Here is a 19,066-nt window from a genome sequence, read left to right on the forward strand (position 1 = left end):
ACACCCTTGAGCAAATCTGGTCAAAAATATGTTAATCATTAATTTTGGTGTCATGGTATCATTTCTGTCTCATATGTGGGATGTGTAACTAAAGGGACCAACTGCCAACTCCCCTATAGGGCCCCTCAAATCTTAAATTCAACACAGTACAGATATCTACCCAACAGCTACTTAAATGAATAGCCGAGCTTCCTTATGGTCTCCTGTATGTTCAGGACCAATTTCAACCCAATCCAGTGAACAATGAGCAATTGGTGAGGCTGAGAATACAAGGAATCACAGAAATGCTGAAATTTGACTCAGAGGGTCAAACTTAAAAAAAAAATCTGTTCTTCTCACTGGTTTGAGGTGGTTGGGTCAGCAGATACTGTACTGGATTTAGAAACATTTTTAACACGTTCATGAAGAAGATTTGTTCATTTTTTGACTGTTAAAGCATTGTTTAATAATACCCAAAGATGTTATTAACTTTAAATCAGAAAGTTTCTTACTTAGTCATGACTTTTAAATTTAAAAAGCGGACTACATTTGTCAATTCCCTATTGAAAACAAAACTTAAATCAAGTCATCTTCAGCAATTCTGGGACTTCACTTTGAACTGAATGTCTATTTTCAATATATAAAACCTTTCTTCTAATTAGTGTACTCTTATTGGGAGTTAAAGTTCAGTCTTGACCTTAGAGACAGCATTAAACAAAACAATTAACCTTCAGACCCAACTTTTACTCCAACATCGTACGACCAAAAACTCTAGTAGAACTTTAAAAGGTGTACTATGCAGGATTTCCCTTAAAAGATGTAGATTGTTCTCGCACACAAAGGACCTCTTCATACCAACCAATCTGGATGGTGAAGGGTTACGTAACAAGGCATGGAGATTAGATATCAAATATTGTTTGTGTCAGCTGGAAGCTGGCCGGATGAGCCACACAGGACAGATCGACTCTCTGTTGCCCTTCATCATCCTTTCCTCCCCATTTGGCTGCTTAAGCCTTCGAGCAGAGTCAGCGTTTAATAAGATGAAAGGAAAATCATCTCAACAGTTCTTAATGTTGCTTCACCTGAGCGACAACTTTTCTGCACTATGCAGCAGGAAGTGTTTATGGTTAAAAACATTTATTTAAAAACACTGTACAAGGATGGACTTCACATTTTCATAAAGAGAACTGAGATCACACGGTGTCTCTCTTTGCTTGTTGAAAAAGGTGCAACTTTTGGACAACATGTGGTTCTGAGTTTTGTCTGTTCCTGATTAAAAATGACAAGTCTTTAATGGTGGATGACCTTACACTTCAAAAACTGACAAGTGGAGATAATAAACCTCCCTGTGAAGCAGTCGTCTCTCCTTGACAAAGCCCGTCCTCTGGCCCACATTCAAACGGCAGACAGAGCCGTTTGACATCTCACAGGTTGTGTGAGTCCTCCACTCTACTAACGCCTCATCAACGGCGGCGCGAGTGGGATGTGATCCAGATGCAGCACTTACAGTAATTGAGTAATGCCCCCTTCAGAAAAGCCTCATTAAATTCTCAATACCACCATGTGTTCCCGCACATAGCTGCTCAAAGACTGCAGTCAGCAAGATATACAGAATATAACTTAGAGATCTGTGCACAAGGAGGATTAGGGGTTGAGAGGAAAAATGATAATGGATGCTCCACAAGTTCCTGAGAAGGAGCATCCACTGCAACAAAAAAAAGTAAAAATAAAAATCAGCACCTCTAAAAACAGCAAAATATTACATTTTAGCTCACGCTAAGTCTTGAATATTTATTCAGTGTACATTATACTGACTTATTTTGATGAGCTTAAGTGCTGCTCATTGGGACATGCAGCTGCACAGTCGTGGTTCTCCCAGTTCTTTGAAATGATCAAGAAAATAACCATCAGTGCTGAACCTCAACAATCTGTACCACAGTCCTGGAAAACGAAGAAGGGTCCATGTCCTCACCACACAGTGAGGTAGTCGGAGTCGATGGCTGAAGGGCGGTGTGCAGACGCGACTCGTAGCTGGTGTTGTGCATCCAGGTGCACGGCCTGTGGAGGAGTTCCTTGTCGAGCTCGCGGCTCTGCTCGGTGGGCGACAGAGGAGCCGCCGTGCTCGGTCCCAGCCGCGACAACAGCTCACAGTCCCAGTCGGACTCTGATGATGATGGAGAAAGTGTGGCTAAGTCTGGGATGAGGGCTGACTCGATGCACACCGACGTAGAGTGGGATAGTGAGCGTTGAGAGTCTTGACTGGAAAATGTACTTTGAGATTGAAGCAGGGGATCAGAAGTCTTTGGGTGTGATGGCTGATCTGCAACTAAAGTGCTACCTTGACCTAAAATGTCCCTTTGAGTGAAAATCTGTACAGTAGGAACACAAAACATGGTAAAAGTCTGTTTTGAACCAAGTGTATCCACAGTCCATATTGTGTCAGATAATAAACAGCCATTAGATTTTGCCATAATGTCACTTTCTGGTTTTGCACATTCATTCCCTCGTTCAGTCAAGATACCACTGATGGCTGTTTTCCTCCTCTTTTTGCAGTGATTGTGTTCAGGGCTGGCCGATCTACAGCGCTTTTTGGGGTTTGGTGTCGACGCTGATTGTCGAGGGAGGGAACGAGATCTACATGAAAACAGCGTGGTACACTCCAAACTATTAGAGGAACATTTGAGCCCATTTAATTCTACAAGACTTTCTGCATGTACTCCTTCAGAATTTGATAAAGCTAACGAGGGAAGATGTAGGGTGGAGATGGGAATTGTGACAGCAGGGATGGACTCAAACACGCTTTCTGCACTGTCCATTTCACAAGCGTGTCCTTCCACAGTGTCTTCAGCAGGATATTGTTGAGGACTGAGGAGAGGAGGATCTGAATAAAGACAGTGCAACTCCATACAGCTGGAAGGATAAGGGACTTGTGGGCTCAGAACTGGAGGCATGGAGTAAGGGTCAGGAGAAAGACATGGTGTATCAGGGCAGGAGGAGAGATGTTGAGTATCATGCTGCCGGCTGGCTGGGTCGTGGGCTTGTAGTTCAATATCTAACACAGGCATGGCTGGACTTGAAGAGCGAGGATGGCAGTCTGTGTCAGCAGTGACAGGCTGGATGTCAGCAGGTGGAGGGGCTGGATCTGCTGGATCTGGGATGGGAAGCTGAACACCTGGTGATGGGCTGCCTGGGCCACAGGAAAGAGGACCCCTATTAGGGCTGGAGAGGTGAGTATTGAATGATGAACCTTGTCTCTGTAGGGCCTGAACAGCATGCTCCGTCTCGACATCAGTGAGAGGCTCAAGTTCACAGACATCTTGGATGGGCAAGGGAATTGGTGGTCTAGAAGAAATACATAGAAAATACTAAAAATCCTCCATTTAAATCACAGAAAACATAATTTGGTGTAGTGAGAAGACTTTTTTCCCCTAACATTAGGACATTGCTAGGTAATAATCAAAACTCACCTGTTCAGTGTTTCTTCTGTTTGTTGAGGTGGATCAGGGTCGAATCCGGGAAGCATTTCAGGCACGAGTTGGTCCACCACGCTGTAGTTCGAGAGATCCAGCACAAACGCACGGTGCTGATCCGACTGCAAGTGCTGCAGGGACCAACAAAAACCATAAGTTGTAGTTACAAGCCAAAAACTGAAGGAGGAAAAACATCAGTTATGTGCCAATAAAAGTAATTCTTAAAGATGTCCACCTCCTCTAGATTAGTGAAGGGTTGATGGCAGCATTCACAGTAAGACAGGTCCTTTTTGCGTGGCCTCCAAAGTGATTGGTTACAGCTGAGTGGAGTTTGAGATTTATCCTGATTGCTTTCAACTTTCTTCTTTTCCCTAATTACCAAAGAAAGAGCCAAAATTATGACAAATCCTTATTTTACCTTTTTAGCAGAATGAAACAAAACTCTTAAAAATTACGCAGTGTATTTCCTTTTGCATTTAAACAAACCTTGTTTTATTTTTTCCTTGCTCTGTTGGTTTTTCAAACTGAGGAGGAGGAGATTCAAAGGGACTAAATCGGCCCGAGTACCACAGAGTAGGGAAGGTCATAGACTGCATGCTCAGGGGCTTGTATTTCCTGGTTAGAAAACAAAACAGAACATAATACATAAAAATTTAATTAAAGAATGTTTTAGCTTGAAATAGTTATACAAGGAAAAACAAATACAATCTGAATGCAGATAAAAGATATTATCACCATGATCATATGTTCAAAATATTTGAAACATGTGAGATGAACCCCTGAGAGACTAATATTCAAATGTTTCAGATTTCATGGGTTCAGTTTCTCACAGCGACAGCCTATGCATTAGCCAGAGCACTTCAATTAACTGAAATGAGAGGGCAAATGAAAAGAGCTGTTAGCACATGGAGATCCCCTGCAGGAGCAGGCAGTGGAGCTTGCAAAGCCTCATCGAATAGAAATCGTATCCGCTTGGGCTCTGGCCTCTGCGGGAGCAGCATCACTCAGGGGGGCTTGTCACATTACACGATGGGACTCCTTAACAGCTTCAATTAAGAAAATCATCTGGGCTGAAATGTAAACCCCCAGAACTCGCTCCCAGTGGGGTAGGAAGGGAAGAAACATGGGGACAGGTCACTGCCACCCATTGTTGTTTCACTGTCATTATGCATGAACGGCAAAATAGGATCTAATCTGATACTAAACAACCATTACATGAAACCTGGCAGGCCCTAAAGCTTAATTTATTCCAGCTTGTCTTTCTTGATTAACTGGAATAAAGAAACAGAGGCTACGACCAATATCTTACACTAACAATGTATAAAATTATGATATGAAAACAAGGTTACAAAGTGAGAATCATCACCTGAATCTGCAGCTCTGGTCAGCTTTATGGACCTTTATAGTGAGTTTCCGTTCATTGTCTAGCTTTCTGTCCTATAAATGTACCGTTTTTGGTTCCCTCATACTGCTCTCACAGTGTCGTTTTCTGCAGAAGAGCTAAAAACCAACTGTTCACTGCCTGCTCAACACCAAAAAGCAGACAGACCCAGTGAGAGACTAGCTGTTCAAACATTTAGCAGCTTTAAGAGCCATATACTTCCCTCCAGAGTCAGCAGATACCAAAAACAAAGCTACAGCAGAGTGAATAATGGACCTGCCATCACAAAATGACCAAATGAATGCTCCATTAATACTGGATGTATAAATATGCAACTGTTTGCCATCATGTCAACTTAAAAGGTGATGATATATCTGTGCTTTGTTCAATACCCCCCCAAAATGGCTTTACAGTTTTAAGGAAGAGGATTCCAAATCCTCCTTCCTCGTGAGAGAAAATAAACTAGTAGAGGATGAAACTCACCTGCTTGAATCTTCAATTTTAAGATAGGGAGATCTCAAAGCTGCAGCTGTAGACCAGGAGATATAAAGAGGAACAGGAAAAAAAAGATTAAATTAGCCACAGTTACACCCACAGAAATAAAGTACTGTTGAAAAATTAACACATTAGCTTAACACAGACATAAACTAACCTTTGACAACATGAGGACCTTGTTGTTTGGTGGAAGATCTCTGCATTAAAACAAGAAAAGACAAAATAAGACTTATTAAAATCAAAGAGTAAAGGCAGATGTGAATTACAATTGTTCTTTATAAACAAAAAAAACTCATTATATTTTAATGGTGGCTTATTTAATTTAACTTCTGCTTGCCTCTAAAAAACTTTTGCTTTTTACTAATTTATTTTTTATGTAAAACTGGTACATTGAAACTCTTGTAAAGTTAAAAGACATTCAGTCCAAACATCATACCTCTTGTCTCTTGTGTACCACACTGAAGCGCTCTTGAGTCAACTGTTTCAAATATAAGAGGACATCTGATACTTCATTAAGGAACAATACAGGACTTTCACAGACTGTTAGATATCTATGCTGGTTAACAGATTTCTCCAGCTTGCATCAGTTAGACAGCATCACAGAACAAAACAAAAGCACTTACATGGTGCCATCTGCTGTGAGCAAAGGTTCACTGCACTACAGATGTGAACACATACAAGCCAGATAAGAGCTTCAATCAAATCATGATATTATATTGACATGGAATTTCTCCTCACTGCTGGAGTTAGTCAAAAGGATACCATCCACATACAAAATCTTCACTCCCCATGATCGGGCGTTGGCCAAAACACTGCTCCTCTGCAGTTGTTCCTATAAGACAACATCAAGTCAATAAACAAACCCATGCTGGTCTTCAGTGTTTCACCAATAACCACAAACTGAAAGCTGATCTGTGAGATAAATGCTAATTTGGCTGCACTGACTTACATTGTTACGAATGGCTTTTTCAAGCAGGGCCTTCCCACGGCTGCCATAAGCCTGTAGAGAAAATATAGCACAGATATGAGGTTTATTCTACTTACAATTTACAGCCACTAGGATAATAAACAAATGAGTTGGTGATGAAAAGATGTCAATGGTAAATTTGAATCTTTAAAATGCATTTGTCTTTCGATGCTTCTATGTAGCATTTTTGTAATTTCTCGTATACATTAAATATACATATAAAAATGTCCACTATAGACAAAAAATAATAATAATTAATTTAAAATAACCAGCTGTTTGATTTGACCTCAGTAAAATGCATCGGGTTAAATAACATTAAATATACTTTCTTGAGCACTAACACATTTGCAAGCTGTAAAAGGTTTTAGAAAATGCGTGGGTGATGCTTAATACCACTGGTCTAGGAGTTCCTGGTCGCCGTTTGTCACTGCTCAGGACATTGTCCCGTGTCATTATAGGGCGTTGAGCTTCTTCACTCGTCTCCTTCGCCCCTGCTTTTGTGTCAGCACATTTCTGGTCCTTCAGGTATTCTTGGTTTCCAGTCACAACAAAGCTCACATCCTTGTGCAGGAAACTCTCAACCCTCTTTAGAAAAAGGAAACAAAACATCTGCTCGTCAGTTTATGCTGAATGACATCTGTCACCTTTGTTTTGCACAAAATATAACTTCATAGATAGCATAAACATTTCTGTGCAGTGAATTATTATTTACTCTGTAAAGTTATTTTTAATCAGTGCTATACTCCATGCGCCTTCTGTTTCAAGTCAGCAACAAGCAATGTTATTGTAGTGTCTTATTCTATCACACAATAATAAAGTACCATAAGACACATTATCACATTGTTAAATGGCTGATTTTCAAGAATGTGGTGCACTGTTAGATGTGGGTTCAGCCACTATATCCTCTACAAAACTGGGCCAAGCTACCACATTTTTCCTGACATAGATCAGGGAATAAAGTTGGATTTTTCTCAGACTTTAAAGGAAGCAAGGCAGAAAAAATGATGCTGTATCTAGAATGTCACTGCGCAGACTAAAACTTCATAACAATTCTTGAGTATAGCTAAACAACAATAAGCAATGTTCACTGCCCTCATCCCCACACAGGCTTACCCCTCCTAGAAGAGATATGGCCTCCAACAACAGGGCTGTTGAACGTTTCTTCACACTGTCCAGGTAGAAGGTCTTCCCCTCCAGCTTCTTCCTCCCCAGACACAGTGAGCCCATAAGGCCTTCCTCCTCTGCACACTGCTGGTGCAGCATGATCCTGGTGCAGTAAAGGAGCTTACACCTTTACAGACAAAACACCAGGATCCACCTTAAAATATAGACCAGAGAACAAAGTTGTGAATTAAATCTTATGAGTCGACATTGAGAGCAATTTAAAAACAAAATGTCTCTGATATAAACAGTTGTTGTACTACTAGTGTTTCACAACATTGTTTTGACAATGTTGTCTTAAAGTTTGTTGGGTAATGTAATGCAAGGTCTTTAAAGCCGTGAGTAAAAGAACAGTCTATACCAGTAGTTACATAATCATGCAAGAGGTTTTTTAATACATTACCTGAATTTCTACAATTGCTATCAGTAAAATGCAATCAGGTTTCTTCTCAATGGTCGAATAAATGTACAATTTAAAATAACCAATTTGCTCATAACAATGTTGCAAGGGTTTTACAAGTTGCCATCGAAAACAAAAAGCATGCAGTGTTAGTTTACTGCCAAACTAAAACAGCGCTGTAAATGGAAGGCTTCGTTAACCTAGCCACCTTCCTTGTTAGCAATCTTAGCTGCCATTAGTTAGCATTAGCTAGCTTTCCTCGCCATAGACAGCGGCTGGGAAACAAAAAAAGTGCAGCTAGTTTGAAGTGAGGATTAATTAGCCGCTGAATAGTTTTCTATGTCGTCGGAGGAAAAGCAAAGAAAGAAGACATAATGACTGTGCGCTTACGTTTTGTTACTGAACTGGAGAAATACGAGAAATATTGTTGCTATTCACCAGAAGGTGCTCGAGGAGCAACCGCCGCTTTTTAAAAACACTGGCGGAGACGAGAACGTGAACGTATCGTCACATCCGGTAAAACGCTGCCTTCAAGTGCTTGTTTCATATCCCTCAAAAGCAGCCATTTGTCCTTTGGGGCTAGTCAAATACTATTGTTATGTAGTTTAGCAAAGAGGTGAAAAGGGATTTAAATTCGGTATAATTATCAGGCAGCTTCTTACAAGTCAACCTGTTGCGCTTCAGCGTACTTTCTCAAAGTCGATGTCATGCGAACTGCTTCTATAAGATGTTCACGTAAGGTTCAGACAGTACCGTAAACGCAGCACGAAGGATGTTGCAGCATGATCTCTGGTAACTTAACATTTTGGGTATTTTGTTACTTTAGGTCCTTTTTCTCCTGGAAATAATTTCCAGAATGCTGGATATAGCTCATTCGGAGACACGTGTGTCACTTCATTCATTTATTCATGCAGGCTTTTGCTTTTTGGAGTGGGAAGTGAGATACAACAGAGTCAATATCAGCCAAAACTACAATACCAAAAAAGTACAGTAAATTTAAATCATCATTAGTCTGTTTTCTGTATCCTTGTGATCAGTTTGCAGTTTGTGTATTAACCTTATTGCTCTCTATCAGTTTGTGTCAACTTTCATCACCAGTTTCATTCAGCTGCTCAAACACTTGCTTACTAAGAGACCTACAGGGAAAAAACTTTAAATAATACAACATGATCCCCTCTGACTTTACGAGACACATAGGTTGATCCTTTAAAAAGTGTTGATATGTGCTTGTCTCAAGCAAACCAAAAACTAGCTATCATGAGAAGGAATAATTAAAAATCAAAACGTGTTTGTTCATTAAGTTGGTCACATTTGCCTTTAATTTCACTAAAACGACAAAAGTCAGTGGGTGTGCCTCTCCAACATCATTAACATTGTTTAGAAAAACTAACTCAATCATTTTTGACGTTGTGCTCAAAGCCAGGTTCTGTCAATTGGAGCCTCATTCAAGAGGGAACATATTATGTTTGATCCCTTCCTGTCCAGCAGGGGGCAGTGTCCCTGTAAATACAATAATCCCAGTGAGGGAAGTAAATTTGCAATTTCAATCTTTATCTATACTTCTGTTCCTTGAGAAAACTCTGACCCATGTGTTAATTAATCCACCTTTAGGTTGATTTAACACTAAACATACTATGACTTATAAGGTCATGATGCCAAATTTGTTAATTGTAAGACAAAAACCACAAGACAAATAATACCAATTCTTTATTCAAAACGTGCACTTTTTGTTTAGAAAAATATTTTAACAAAAACACTGGCACAGTGCAAAGGACTAGCCTTAATGACATTTCAATTTGAAAATCTGAAAATAAAAGCATGTATTAATGATTACTTTTAACAAAAAAAAAAAAAGCCAAAAGCCAGATGCACTGGTTAAGCTTTACACAAACTAATGGAGTACTACTGATAAAAACCTTCATAGCAATAACCTTAAACAAACAAAAAATCTTTCAAAAATGTTAACGGCTTAACAATAAGACACTGACAACAGTTTGGGAAACAAGGTTGGGACATTAAACTTTGCCAAACACTTCCATTGAATGATAACATTTCAAAATCCGTCAAAGCATTTAGGATTAATCCTTTCCCTCTTTCTCAGAAAAATGACACAGAAACACTGTAAAATAACCAACTAACAAACATACTCCACATCAATCCACATCAAACCTGGTTTGGTGAAAATATCAATACTATTTTGCATATTCAGAAACAACAATATTGTTCAAAGCTTAACCCCTTGGTGGTAATGAAACTAGACAAGCAGACAGTAGGAATTGGCTCCTGTTTCCAGTCTGTATTGTTACAACATTTTGTAGAAAACAATTACCTGGTCAACGGTTGTACTCAAAGTGATGCAGAGTCAACAGGAAGCAGCACTTTGACTGTTTAAGTAAGGCACCTTAGGTTGCAAAGAAGCCTCTGCATATTCACCAGGAATGGAAGACAGCACCAGTGTCTTCCTGCACAAGCTATTTAACAAAACATACAATAATTTTGATATTTTTACTCCGCTGTAATTCAACGTTGAATACAGCGACAAACTACAGTTGTCAAGCTTTGTCACAGAATCATTTCCCATCCTCTTTACATTTTTACTGGAGGTTTTCTTGCACGTTGTCATTTATGTATTTTAGTTGCAGGATCTATCTTGTACTATTGAGTCCTAGGACTAAATACTCCTGTATACACTATACTGACACAGTAAAAGAAAAAACCTTAACCCTAAAGCACAAACTGATCCTCATCATAAAAACAAATGAACATTTTTCATTTGCTGTTATCTTTTCGAAGAGACTGTTATTGAGATACAGTACAAACATATCAAACAAAAACATCAAATACAAAGCTACAGTTTGAGAACAGGAAATTTTAGCCATTTGTCCTTGAAAAAGATGACAAATAATGAACTGATTATCAAAACTGTTGACGATTATTTTTCTGTAAATCAACTAATGCATTCGAATCACTGTCTGTAATATATCGGCATGAATGTGTACCATTTATTATCACTGGGTCTGTTTAGGTTTATAGATTTGTGGGTAAATTATTCAACTGTTTGATCGTCAGAGGACGGAGCTGTCAGTGGACTGCTACAAGATAGGTCCTGACACTAATAATAATTTCTAACTTTTTTAATGGTATGAATACTCCAGAAAAGAATGCGATCTGGGCGCCGTGTCTATTTTTTTTCAACACAGTATGCACAAATGAACGTAAATACTGAGTCAGTCTGAGAAGGTTGAATCATAACAAGAACATCAGTCACAGTCTGTATTTCAGATCCACTCAGAGCCCTTTATGACTCCATACTTGCTGCCACTGCTGGTGCTGCCGCTGCCTCTGTCTGCGTCTGCCTTGCTGGAGGTGTGTTTTGAGGTCTGTCGGTGTTTCCGTTCACGGTGAGGATTGCTGTGGTTGTTGCAGTTGCTCTGCGGCTGGCTGTAGGCCTGATTGTCAGCCTCCAGCCTGTTCTGAGGCTGACGGATGTCCTTGAGGACACCTCTGGGGGCGTCTCCCATCCCCGCTTTGCACAGGTTGTCGTCATTATTGGTGTACTGCTGGCGCTCCTCTTGAGCAATGTTCACATGGTTCTGCCGGCATGTCATCTTGGCATTAGTGAGATCGGTGATGGGTAGTGGTTTCTCGTCGTGCCCTGTAGATACCAGAGAAGGCTTGATGGCGATGTTGTACCCAGGTGGAGCTGATGGTGCATTCCAGGAAAAAGGGTAGCTGCTGTAATCCTCGCCGCTGAGCCCAGCCTTATTTAGAGCGCCATGTCCCCGTGTCAGCCCGTACAGCTCGTCGTCTGGGAGCCGCACACGGCGGGAGCGCACAATCTCACAGATGGTACCTACGCCCAGATGAAGCATCTCCCATATATTGAGTGCCAGACAAAGCAGGGAGACCGCGTACATGATGAGGAGGAAGATGGTTTTCTCAGTGGGCCGTGACACAAAGCAGTCCACGTTGTGAGGGCAGGGCTGGGAGGAGCATACGTAGGTGCCGGGCACAGCAAATCCATACAGCGCGTACTGTCCACACAAGAAAGCCACCTCCAGCAAGGAGCGCGTCAAGAGCTGAAGGACATAAATCCGCATCAGTCCGTCCTCTCTGATACGCTGGCACCCATCATGGCGCACCTTAGCCTTCCGTTTTCCTTCACCACTGTCTTCTTTTGCTGTTCCATCACTCTCCATTTCTGCCATTTCATAGATCATTGGGTCTTCCTCTTGGTCATCCTCAGCCTCTTCGATGCCCCTGTGCTGCTTTCTGCCTGCGAGATAGTGCTTCTTGGGTTTCCTCCCCGAAAATCTCCTCACTCCCCCACTGTCGGCCTGGTCCTCTGCACGAGCAATTTTGTTGACAGCGTAGCCGAGATACATGAGCGAAGGGGTGGCCACCAGGATGATTTGGAAAACCCAGAAGCGGACGTGCGAGAGCGGAGCGAAGGCGTCGTAGCAGATGTTCTCGCAGCCTGGCTGGCCCGTGTTGCAGACAAACTTGCTCTGCTCATCGTAGTAGATGGACTCACCTCCTACGGCCGTCAGCACGATGCGGAAAACAATGAGGACGGTGAGCCAGATCTTGCCCACGAATGTAGAGTGGTTGTGGATTTCTTCCAGCAGGCGAGTCAGGAAACTCCAACTCATGGTAGTGGCAGGGAAACTACAGTGAGAGGCAACATACACCTCCTATTACTCCCCTGTGGAGAGAGCAGAAATGATTAACCTCCGTACCATGTGTTCAACACTAGTATCAACATTAAAATTCCTCCTTAACAGTGTCTGGCACGTGGAGAGAAAAGCAAAAACTAATCATACACTGGCTTTTTGTGTGTGACTCTCAGTGTGTCTCGATCCCACACAAACAGAATAAATCAAAAAGGTTTCATGCTGCAAATTAAGAAACCCCACACTCCTCTGCTGTGTCCACAAACTAGTTTAGCTCCAAGCACTCTCTCCTGCACTATACATGGTTATCTAATAGGGAATTTCTTCATATTAACAACACGTTTATCCTTGATTCTTTTAATAGCTGTGCCCTAAAGCTCATATGTAAACATACCCTTGGCATTGGTACACGCAGGGGAGAGTAATGACAACACTGGAATGTGTAACCATAATTGCTATTGTTAACTGAATGTCTCTTATAGGCATTTACATTATCTGTCCATCCAGATGTTCCATAAGCTGAAGACTTTCTCATCTGGTGCACGAGATGAAAACTTGTTTGTGCTTGAAAACTGAAGAGTAAACAGCAAACTTATTAATTAGTCTTATTAATATCAAAGTACTGATTGCTTCTTTCAAATATTACAAAATTAAAATGATACACTTCACAGTTCACCCGAAAATGAAAATTCAGTCTTTATCTACTCCGATGGCTAATTGAAAGTCAGGTGAAGTTTTGTAGTTGACAAAACATTTCTGGAACTCCGTGTGATTGGTATTCATGTGTAAAACATACTTTCGTCTTTTGATGCTGATATTCTTTTTGTCCTCTAATAAACTAGACCACATCATACTGTATCTAACCCTGAAAGAACTCAGTTTGACCTGCAGACATCCATCTGCCCAAACCTTATGCTGCAGACATCTCTACGAGTCACTCATGTGAGAAGAAATCTACGAGGTTCAGACTTCTGTGGGATAAACTGTGTCTGCATGTGTGTTAATTGGAGGGTTTCTAAGGATAGTTTATAATCCAACAATCAAGGTTCCTGCACGGTTGCTGAATACGATGCTCTTCACATCCATTTACAGGGGACGGAGACTGAGGCAAACAAGGCCAGGTTATAAAGGACCAGCCTTGAGGTTATTCTGAGTCTGTCGCTGTATGAAGTCAATTATGTTATCATACTGTATGGCAAAATAAAAACATTTGTTTTAGTGTTTAGGTGTTAAATTAAAATTCAATTCTTTCAATCAGCAGGTCTGAACTTTGATTTGTTTCATGACTGGAAAGATGAATTTACTGGTCAATGGATGAAAATGTGTTCAGCAAAAACGTTGACATTTGACTGTTTTCTTGAAAATCGAAAGGAAAAAAAAGGAATTTTTTGTGTGTGCAAAACCCTGTTAAACCCTGATTTAAACGTATTTATAAACTGTAAGTGAATATGCAATTCTCTAAGTGCATATAAAGGGCTGCCCACACGTTTATTGATGCCATGCCACTGAAAATGTCTCTCACTGACACACTAGACATTCTGACACACTGTCACATTGAGTCAGTGAGACGTTTTATGACAACAACAAAAAAAAAAAAAACTCCTACAAAACGAGGTCCAGCTGCTGTTAACATGCTGTTGTGTCTCACTATAAAGAAAAACACAGTCTTGAATGTCTCATTAAGAGTCACATGCCCTCTAAAACTGCACATCTGGCCCTGTTGTGTAATCTACTATTTGGAGGCCCAGTGGCAAAGCTACCATCACCCAAACACAAGTATGGTGGATGGCAAGAAACTGGGATGAATCCTTCACAATGCTCATATTCAGCAAAGCAAATCATGAACAGAAATAAAGAGAGAAACAAATTTAATTGCAAGCCACAGAATCATCCATCTTAGGTAATGACAAACCTCCGTCAGGAAAACATCCTTCCTACGCCGACCCAAACAAATAAAATAAGATGAACCTGTGTTTAGATTATAACCTTTCAGTTTTTTATGCTGGATTTTTTGGAAATGTGAAAATAACTTGTGAATACTAGAAGCTTCTGCTATTGATATGAGTCAATAAGGGACAGGAGGACAGGAGAATACCGTCAAGCTCCTCACAGCCCTGTGCTGGCAGGACGGCAGAGCAGAAATGCGTCCTCGCGAAGATGCTTTTATACTCGCTCCACATTCACACCATGTGCATGCACCTGGATTTTATGTGCACAGGCTATAAGACTAATTGACCACCAATGAAGAGCTCTCCCCCTCTCTTTATCAGTCTTTTGCCCCTTTTTCGGTGCAGCCGATGCACCATCTCCTAGAAGCATTCGAATACTGATTTGGTTGTTGATAACCATGGAAACAGTCAAGGCTTCGAAGCATTTCAGTCAGCCCTTAAACACACCATCCTCTTTTGTTACACATGTATGCACAAAACCAGAGGCTGCTGTTACGTTTTTTTTTTCTGGTATCTATGTAGAACCACCAATTGCAGCAGTAAGTGGACCAGAGAAGATCCCTTTTTAAATAAAACTGCAACTAAAGTCCAGTCATTATTTGAAAAAAACCTGCCTGGTCTCAGTATATATCAACAGCTCCATTGCCCAAGTTGCCCATAGTGCCACATCCTGCCATGCCTGAAGGTGATACGGTGCATTTTCCCCAGATGTCTCCCAGCCCCAGACCCACAGCCTCCAGTTTCCTACAGAGCCAGTAAAAGAACTATTTGAGGAGTGTAACTTTAAAGAGCAGGCACATGCCTATCTAAGAAGGCTTCAAGCTGTGAACGTGAAGGTCTGTGGCTTCTTTCAAAGCTGTTAAAGTGATTCTCCACCCAAAATCTATCTTTTCAGTATGAAATACTCACCCGCTATAAACTTGAAAGGTGACTGTAAAAGGTTTGTAGCTTGCTGACACTGCACTTCCTCTTTTTCTTGATTAGAGACATACTATACACTAGGACGCTCGTGGGGCAAAAAAAGAAAAATGAGAGGAGGAAATAACATGCAACAAATGTCCCTAGCTGGACTCAAACACTGACCACACATTCAGCATCTTAAATGCAAGAACACCTGCCATCTCTAATAGACAGAAGAAAAATAGCTTTGATATGATGATCCAGCGACATGCACCACGACGGTGAAGTTTGCTACGACTTCACCATCATGCATTTAGTGCAGATGAAGAGTAGGGAAGTACTTTCCCTTCTGAGGAAGTAGCTGATTCCATGTTGCGACTGGGAGCAAATAAGTCGACTACTTCATTACTAATCTGTCCTCAGGAAAGGCCTGCAAGCGTGATTACCTAAACTTTCGACTCAGCATCTCCCATCACTGTATACCCAGACATGGAGCCCACAGGGTGCTGGGGCCACCTACACAAAGATGTCAAACTACACAAGGAAGAGGCACAACATAATGTTATCTACACACCAGCCTCTGGCGTGGAGAGCTCATCTGTCCAGCCGAAGAAGCCAATACAAGTACACTATGCTTGCAGAAGTAATCAATCGTCCAGCTAAAAAGAGCTGGGAGTATTGTTATATGATCTGGAGAACGAGCGCCTTGTACCAGAGCATCTTCGTCATTTTATGATAGTAATTACTTTGCTCTTTTGCCCTGTGTCATGTTGTGAATTTAAGTGTTTTCAGTTAGAAGCTCACTCTGTCTTACCACCTTTCACTATATTTTACAATGACAGTAAACACAATCCATCAACTACATTGGCCTCCTCTGCAAAATAGTCCTTTAGCATTAATGTATCTGTGATTTGATTATCATTACAAGAAGAATTCTGAACAAACCATGACAGATACCAGGGGCCGCATGCATAAAACCGTGTTTATTCACGTCAAAAACTGTGTGACGCACAAAGACAAAGAAAATCGTAACACGGTCAAATTTATAAAGCTGTGCATTCACCTGATATTGATTTATAAATATCAAAAACTGGAGAACAGGCACACAAGCACAAGCTTCACTTCCACTCCAACAACTATCCATACTTGGAAATTGGCAAGCAACCTAAACAAACTGTGTTTTGCTCTGAAGCTACATCTCACCTTATCTTTCATGTCGACCTCATTGTTTCACGCTCAGCCATCTAGAAAAACGTGTACGCTGGGCTGAAGCATGTGTGTTCACCACACAGTCCTCTATAACTGCCATATCATGTCTGGGAAAAGGCTTACATTTTTTTTTTTTGTGTATACATCGTTTAATACATCCGGCCCCTGGTCTCTAGTGTAAACAACAACCTCATTATGTTGAAAACTGAGAGGAGTACAAATAAGCATTTTGGGACTCAATAACCAGCAGTGTCCCTTCTCCTAATAATAACAGGATCTAAATGTTAGTGTTCTCACAGCACAGGGTCGAATGAATTAAATTTGAAGTATTTCTGCATGTTTGAAGACAATCTTATTACCTCTTTTTGTTTTATCCTTTCTATCCTCCTTGTTTTCGCAGCCAGAATTCTGAGATATGTCAAACCCCATGTGCCTGCAAAGCAAAAAGAGAGATAACAAGTGTTTAATACAATTCCATCCATTGTCTGTAATCACTTATCCCTTTCAGGTTCCCGGGGGGGCTGGAGCCGATCCCAGCTGACATTGGGCGAGCGGCGGGGTACGCCCTGGATAAGTCGCTGGTTCATCACAGGGCTGACATATAGGGACAAACAACCATTCACACTCACATTCACACCTACTCACAATTTAGAGTAGCAATTAACCTAACTTTTGCATGATTTTGGGTTGTGGGAGGAAGCCGGAGTACCGGAGAGAGCCCACGCAGACACGCGAACATGCAAACTCTGGATAGGTCTGGAAGCCAGGACCTTCTTGCTGTGGGGCAGTGGCGCTTATTATTAGACAGGAGAATTGCTATTAATTCACAGTTTCATGGTGATTTTTAAGAGCATATGCCTCCAGTTTGAAATCTAAAATGAGAAAGAGAAAACCCTGAAGACGATAATTACAATCACAGATCTTTACTTTCTCATTTACTACTAAACAACGTTGTAAATAAAGGTTACACAGCTCTCTCGAATCAAATACCCCTATAAAAGAACAGCATGAACAGTCACACATCCTGATAATTATAGAAAGAATGTGTGATTTTGGTCTATTTGGTTTCCAATTAAGCACAAAATAATTTAACATTAACCAGCTGCTTTACCATTATTCTTTTCTTAGAGATCGCTGGGGAATTGCGAAGAAGAGTCGATTAATCTATTTTCGTCAGTCATCTTACTAATAGTTTTAGATCAGGTAATTAATTATCATTGGTTAATTCTAAAAAAAGAATAATCGCTTCATTGGTTTCAGTTTTGGAGAAGGAAAACTGCTGCTTTTCTTGGTTTTACATCAATGATAAGCTATCTAGGTTAGCTAATTAAATATCTTTTGGTTTTAGCTGTTTGAGTTGGGAATGAGGACAATTTTAATGCTGTTTTCACCTTTTTTCCCCACAGATATTTCTCCAGTAAATGGAAGTAAAAGTTTTTTGTACCCACTGATCCTTCAAACCCACATCTGGAGGTGTCTGAAGACCTCCAGTGCTGGTTTTGGATGCTAGCAACTTAAGCTAACGTTAAGTTAAGCTGTAGCTAACAGTAACATTCATAAAACACTGTCAAAAAGTCCCCTAAGAGATTTGTTTTATCTTTTTAACATGTAGTTAAAATATGATGAATACAATGCTTAATTATGCCTATTAATTACCATCCAGTACACTTGACAGTTACAGTAAATTGGTTATAAAACGTAACATTAATAGACAAAGTTAACCTGCAGCTAGGTAACCAAACTACCTTGCTAACAGTTGCAATGTTAAGGTAGCTAGCTTAATCAGTTCTCCGAGTTGGATGATTTATTAAGCCAAAAAAGAAGTCAAAAAAGAAAAACACAAATCTCGTGGTTTATCTAGGACCCTTCCCCTACAATTTTCTAGTAGTTTTCACAAAAACATACTTTCACAAGTCACAGGACACGAACACATAAGGTTGTGAATTCACCACAGCATCCTCACCTTTTTCAGACGCACATTTGGCGCCGCTCCCCCTCAGAAAGCTGCTGGGTCAACGGCAACACTTCACAAATCAGCCGGCAAGAAACGGCTCTCCTGTCAAGAGAAAATATAAACTTCATCGCCGAATTGCAGGAAAAAGTACAATATTGAAGCTGAGTTGAAGAAATGTGCAAAAAGTTTTAGGTAAGTGAAGTTCTTACTGGTTTAAGTGTAAAAAATGACTTTTTATCGCGGCGACTGGTCTGAAGAGGGAGAGATGATTGTATGTGCGGAGGAGGACAAACGGGCTGGTGCGAGGCAAGGCAAGGAGGGGCTTGTGTGTGTGTGTGTGTGTGTGTGTGTGTGTGTGTGTGTGTGTGTGTGTGCGTGCGTGTGTGTGTGTGTGTGTGAGTGTGAGTGAGTGTGAGTGCGTGTCAAAGAGATTCAAGCATGATAAAGTATTTTTCTACAGAAGTCCATTTCCTCAAGTTAAAGAAAAAAGAAAAGATGAAATAAAGCTTGGTGCAAAAAACATTTCCA

At 40.8% G+C, this 19,066-nt stretch overlaps 2 protein-coding genes across 7 annotated transcripts; both read right to left on the reverse strand.

The window, feature by feature from the left end:
* Positions 1 to 1,097: 1,097 nt before the first annotated feature.
* dbf4b (DBF4B-CDC7 kinase regulatory subunit) lies at positions 1,098 to 8,340 on the reverse strand. Of its 2 annotated transcripts, none has more exons than XM_084342147.1 (12): positions 8,244 to 8,340; positions 7,406 to 7,610; positions 6,686 to 6,877; positions 6,275 to 6,325; positions 6,088 to 6,157; positions 5,762 to 5,826; positions 5,483 to 5,522; positions 5,314 to 5,359; positions 3,936 to 4,064; positions 3,685 to 3,820; positions 3,447 to 3,580; positions 1,098 to 3,321 (listed from the first exon to the last, which is right to left on the reverse strand). In XM_084342147.1, the coding sequence occupies exons 2-12, from the start codon at positions 7,553 to 7,555 to the stop codon at positions 1,887 to 1,889; spliced, it is 2,448 nt and encodes an 815-aa protein (XP_084198273.1). In that variant the 5' UTR covers positions 7,556 to 7,610; positions 8,244 to 8,340; the 3' UTR covers positions 1,098 to 1,886. The 2 variants fall into 2 exon arrangements, with proteins under 2 accessions (XP_084198273.1, XP_084198274.1); XM_084342148.1 differs by lacking the exon at positions 8,244 to 8,340 and adding an exon at positions 7,857 to 8,225.
* A 1,207-nt stretch (positions 8,341 to 9,547) lies between these two features.
* LOC311250869 (gap junction gamma-1 protein-like) lies at positions 9,548 to 18,832 on the reverse strand. 5 transcript variants are annotated; one of them, XM_084342988.1, is made up of 6 exons: positions 18,748 to 18,832; positions 18,548 to 18,640; positions 17,230 to 17,361; positions 16,944 to 17,017; positions 16,579 to 16,619; positions 9,548 to 12,558 (listed from the first exon to the last, which is right to left on the reverse strand). In XM_084342988.1, the coding sequence occupies exon 6, from the start codon at positions 12,503 to 12,505 to the stop codon at positions 11,132 to 11,134; it is 1,374 nt and encodes a 457-aa protein (XP_084199114.1). In that variant the 5' UTR covers positions 12,506 to 12,558; positions 16,579 to 16,619; positions 16,944 to 17,017; positions 17,230 to 17,361; positions 18,548 to 18,640; positions 18,748 to 18,832; the 3' UTR covers positions 9,548 to 11,131. The 5 variants fall into 5 exon arrangements, with proteins under 5 accessions (XP_084199114.1, XP_084199113.1, XP_084199111.1 ...); XM_084342987.1 differs by lacking the exons at positions 16,579 to 16,619; positions 17,230 to 17,361 and adding an exon at positions 13,017 to 13,098; XM_084342985.1 differs by lacking the exon at positions 16,579 to 16,619.
* Between the last annotated feature and the right edge of the window lie 234 nt (positions 18,833 to 19,066).

This window comes from Pagrus pagrus, assembly GCF_965226575.1.
Source record: "Pagrus pagrus genome assembly, chromosome: 21".
Lineage (NCBI taxonomy): Eukaryota > Metazoa > Chordata > Actinopteri > Spariformes > Sparidae > Pagrus > Pagrus pagrus.

Excerpts from the sequence above, each read along its gene's own strand:
- dbf4b (XM_084342147.1), bottom strand. The coding sequence starts at position 7,555 with ATGCTGCACCAGCAGTGTGCAGAGGAGGAAGGCCTTATGGGCTCACTG. Across the intron at positions 5,360-5,482 it reads AGGTCCTCATGTTGTCAAAG|CTGCAGCTTTGAGATCTCCC; the intron begins GTTAGTTTATGT and ends CCTGGTCTACAG. Across the intron at positions 3,821-3,935 it reads CAAGGAAAAAATAAAACAAG|GGAAAAGAAGAAAGTTGAAA; the intron begins GTTTGTTTAAAT and ends TTTGGTAATTAG.
- LOC311250869 (XM_084342984.1), bottom strand. The coding sequence starts at position 12,505 with ATGAGTTGGAGTTTCCTGACTCGCCTGCTGGAAGAAATCCACAACCAC.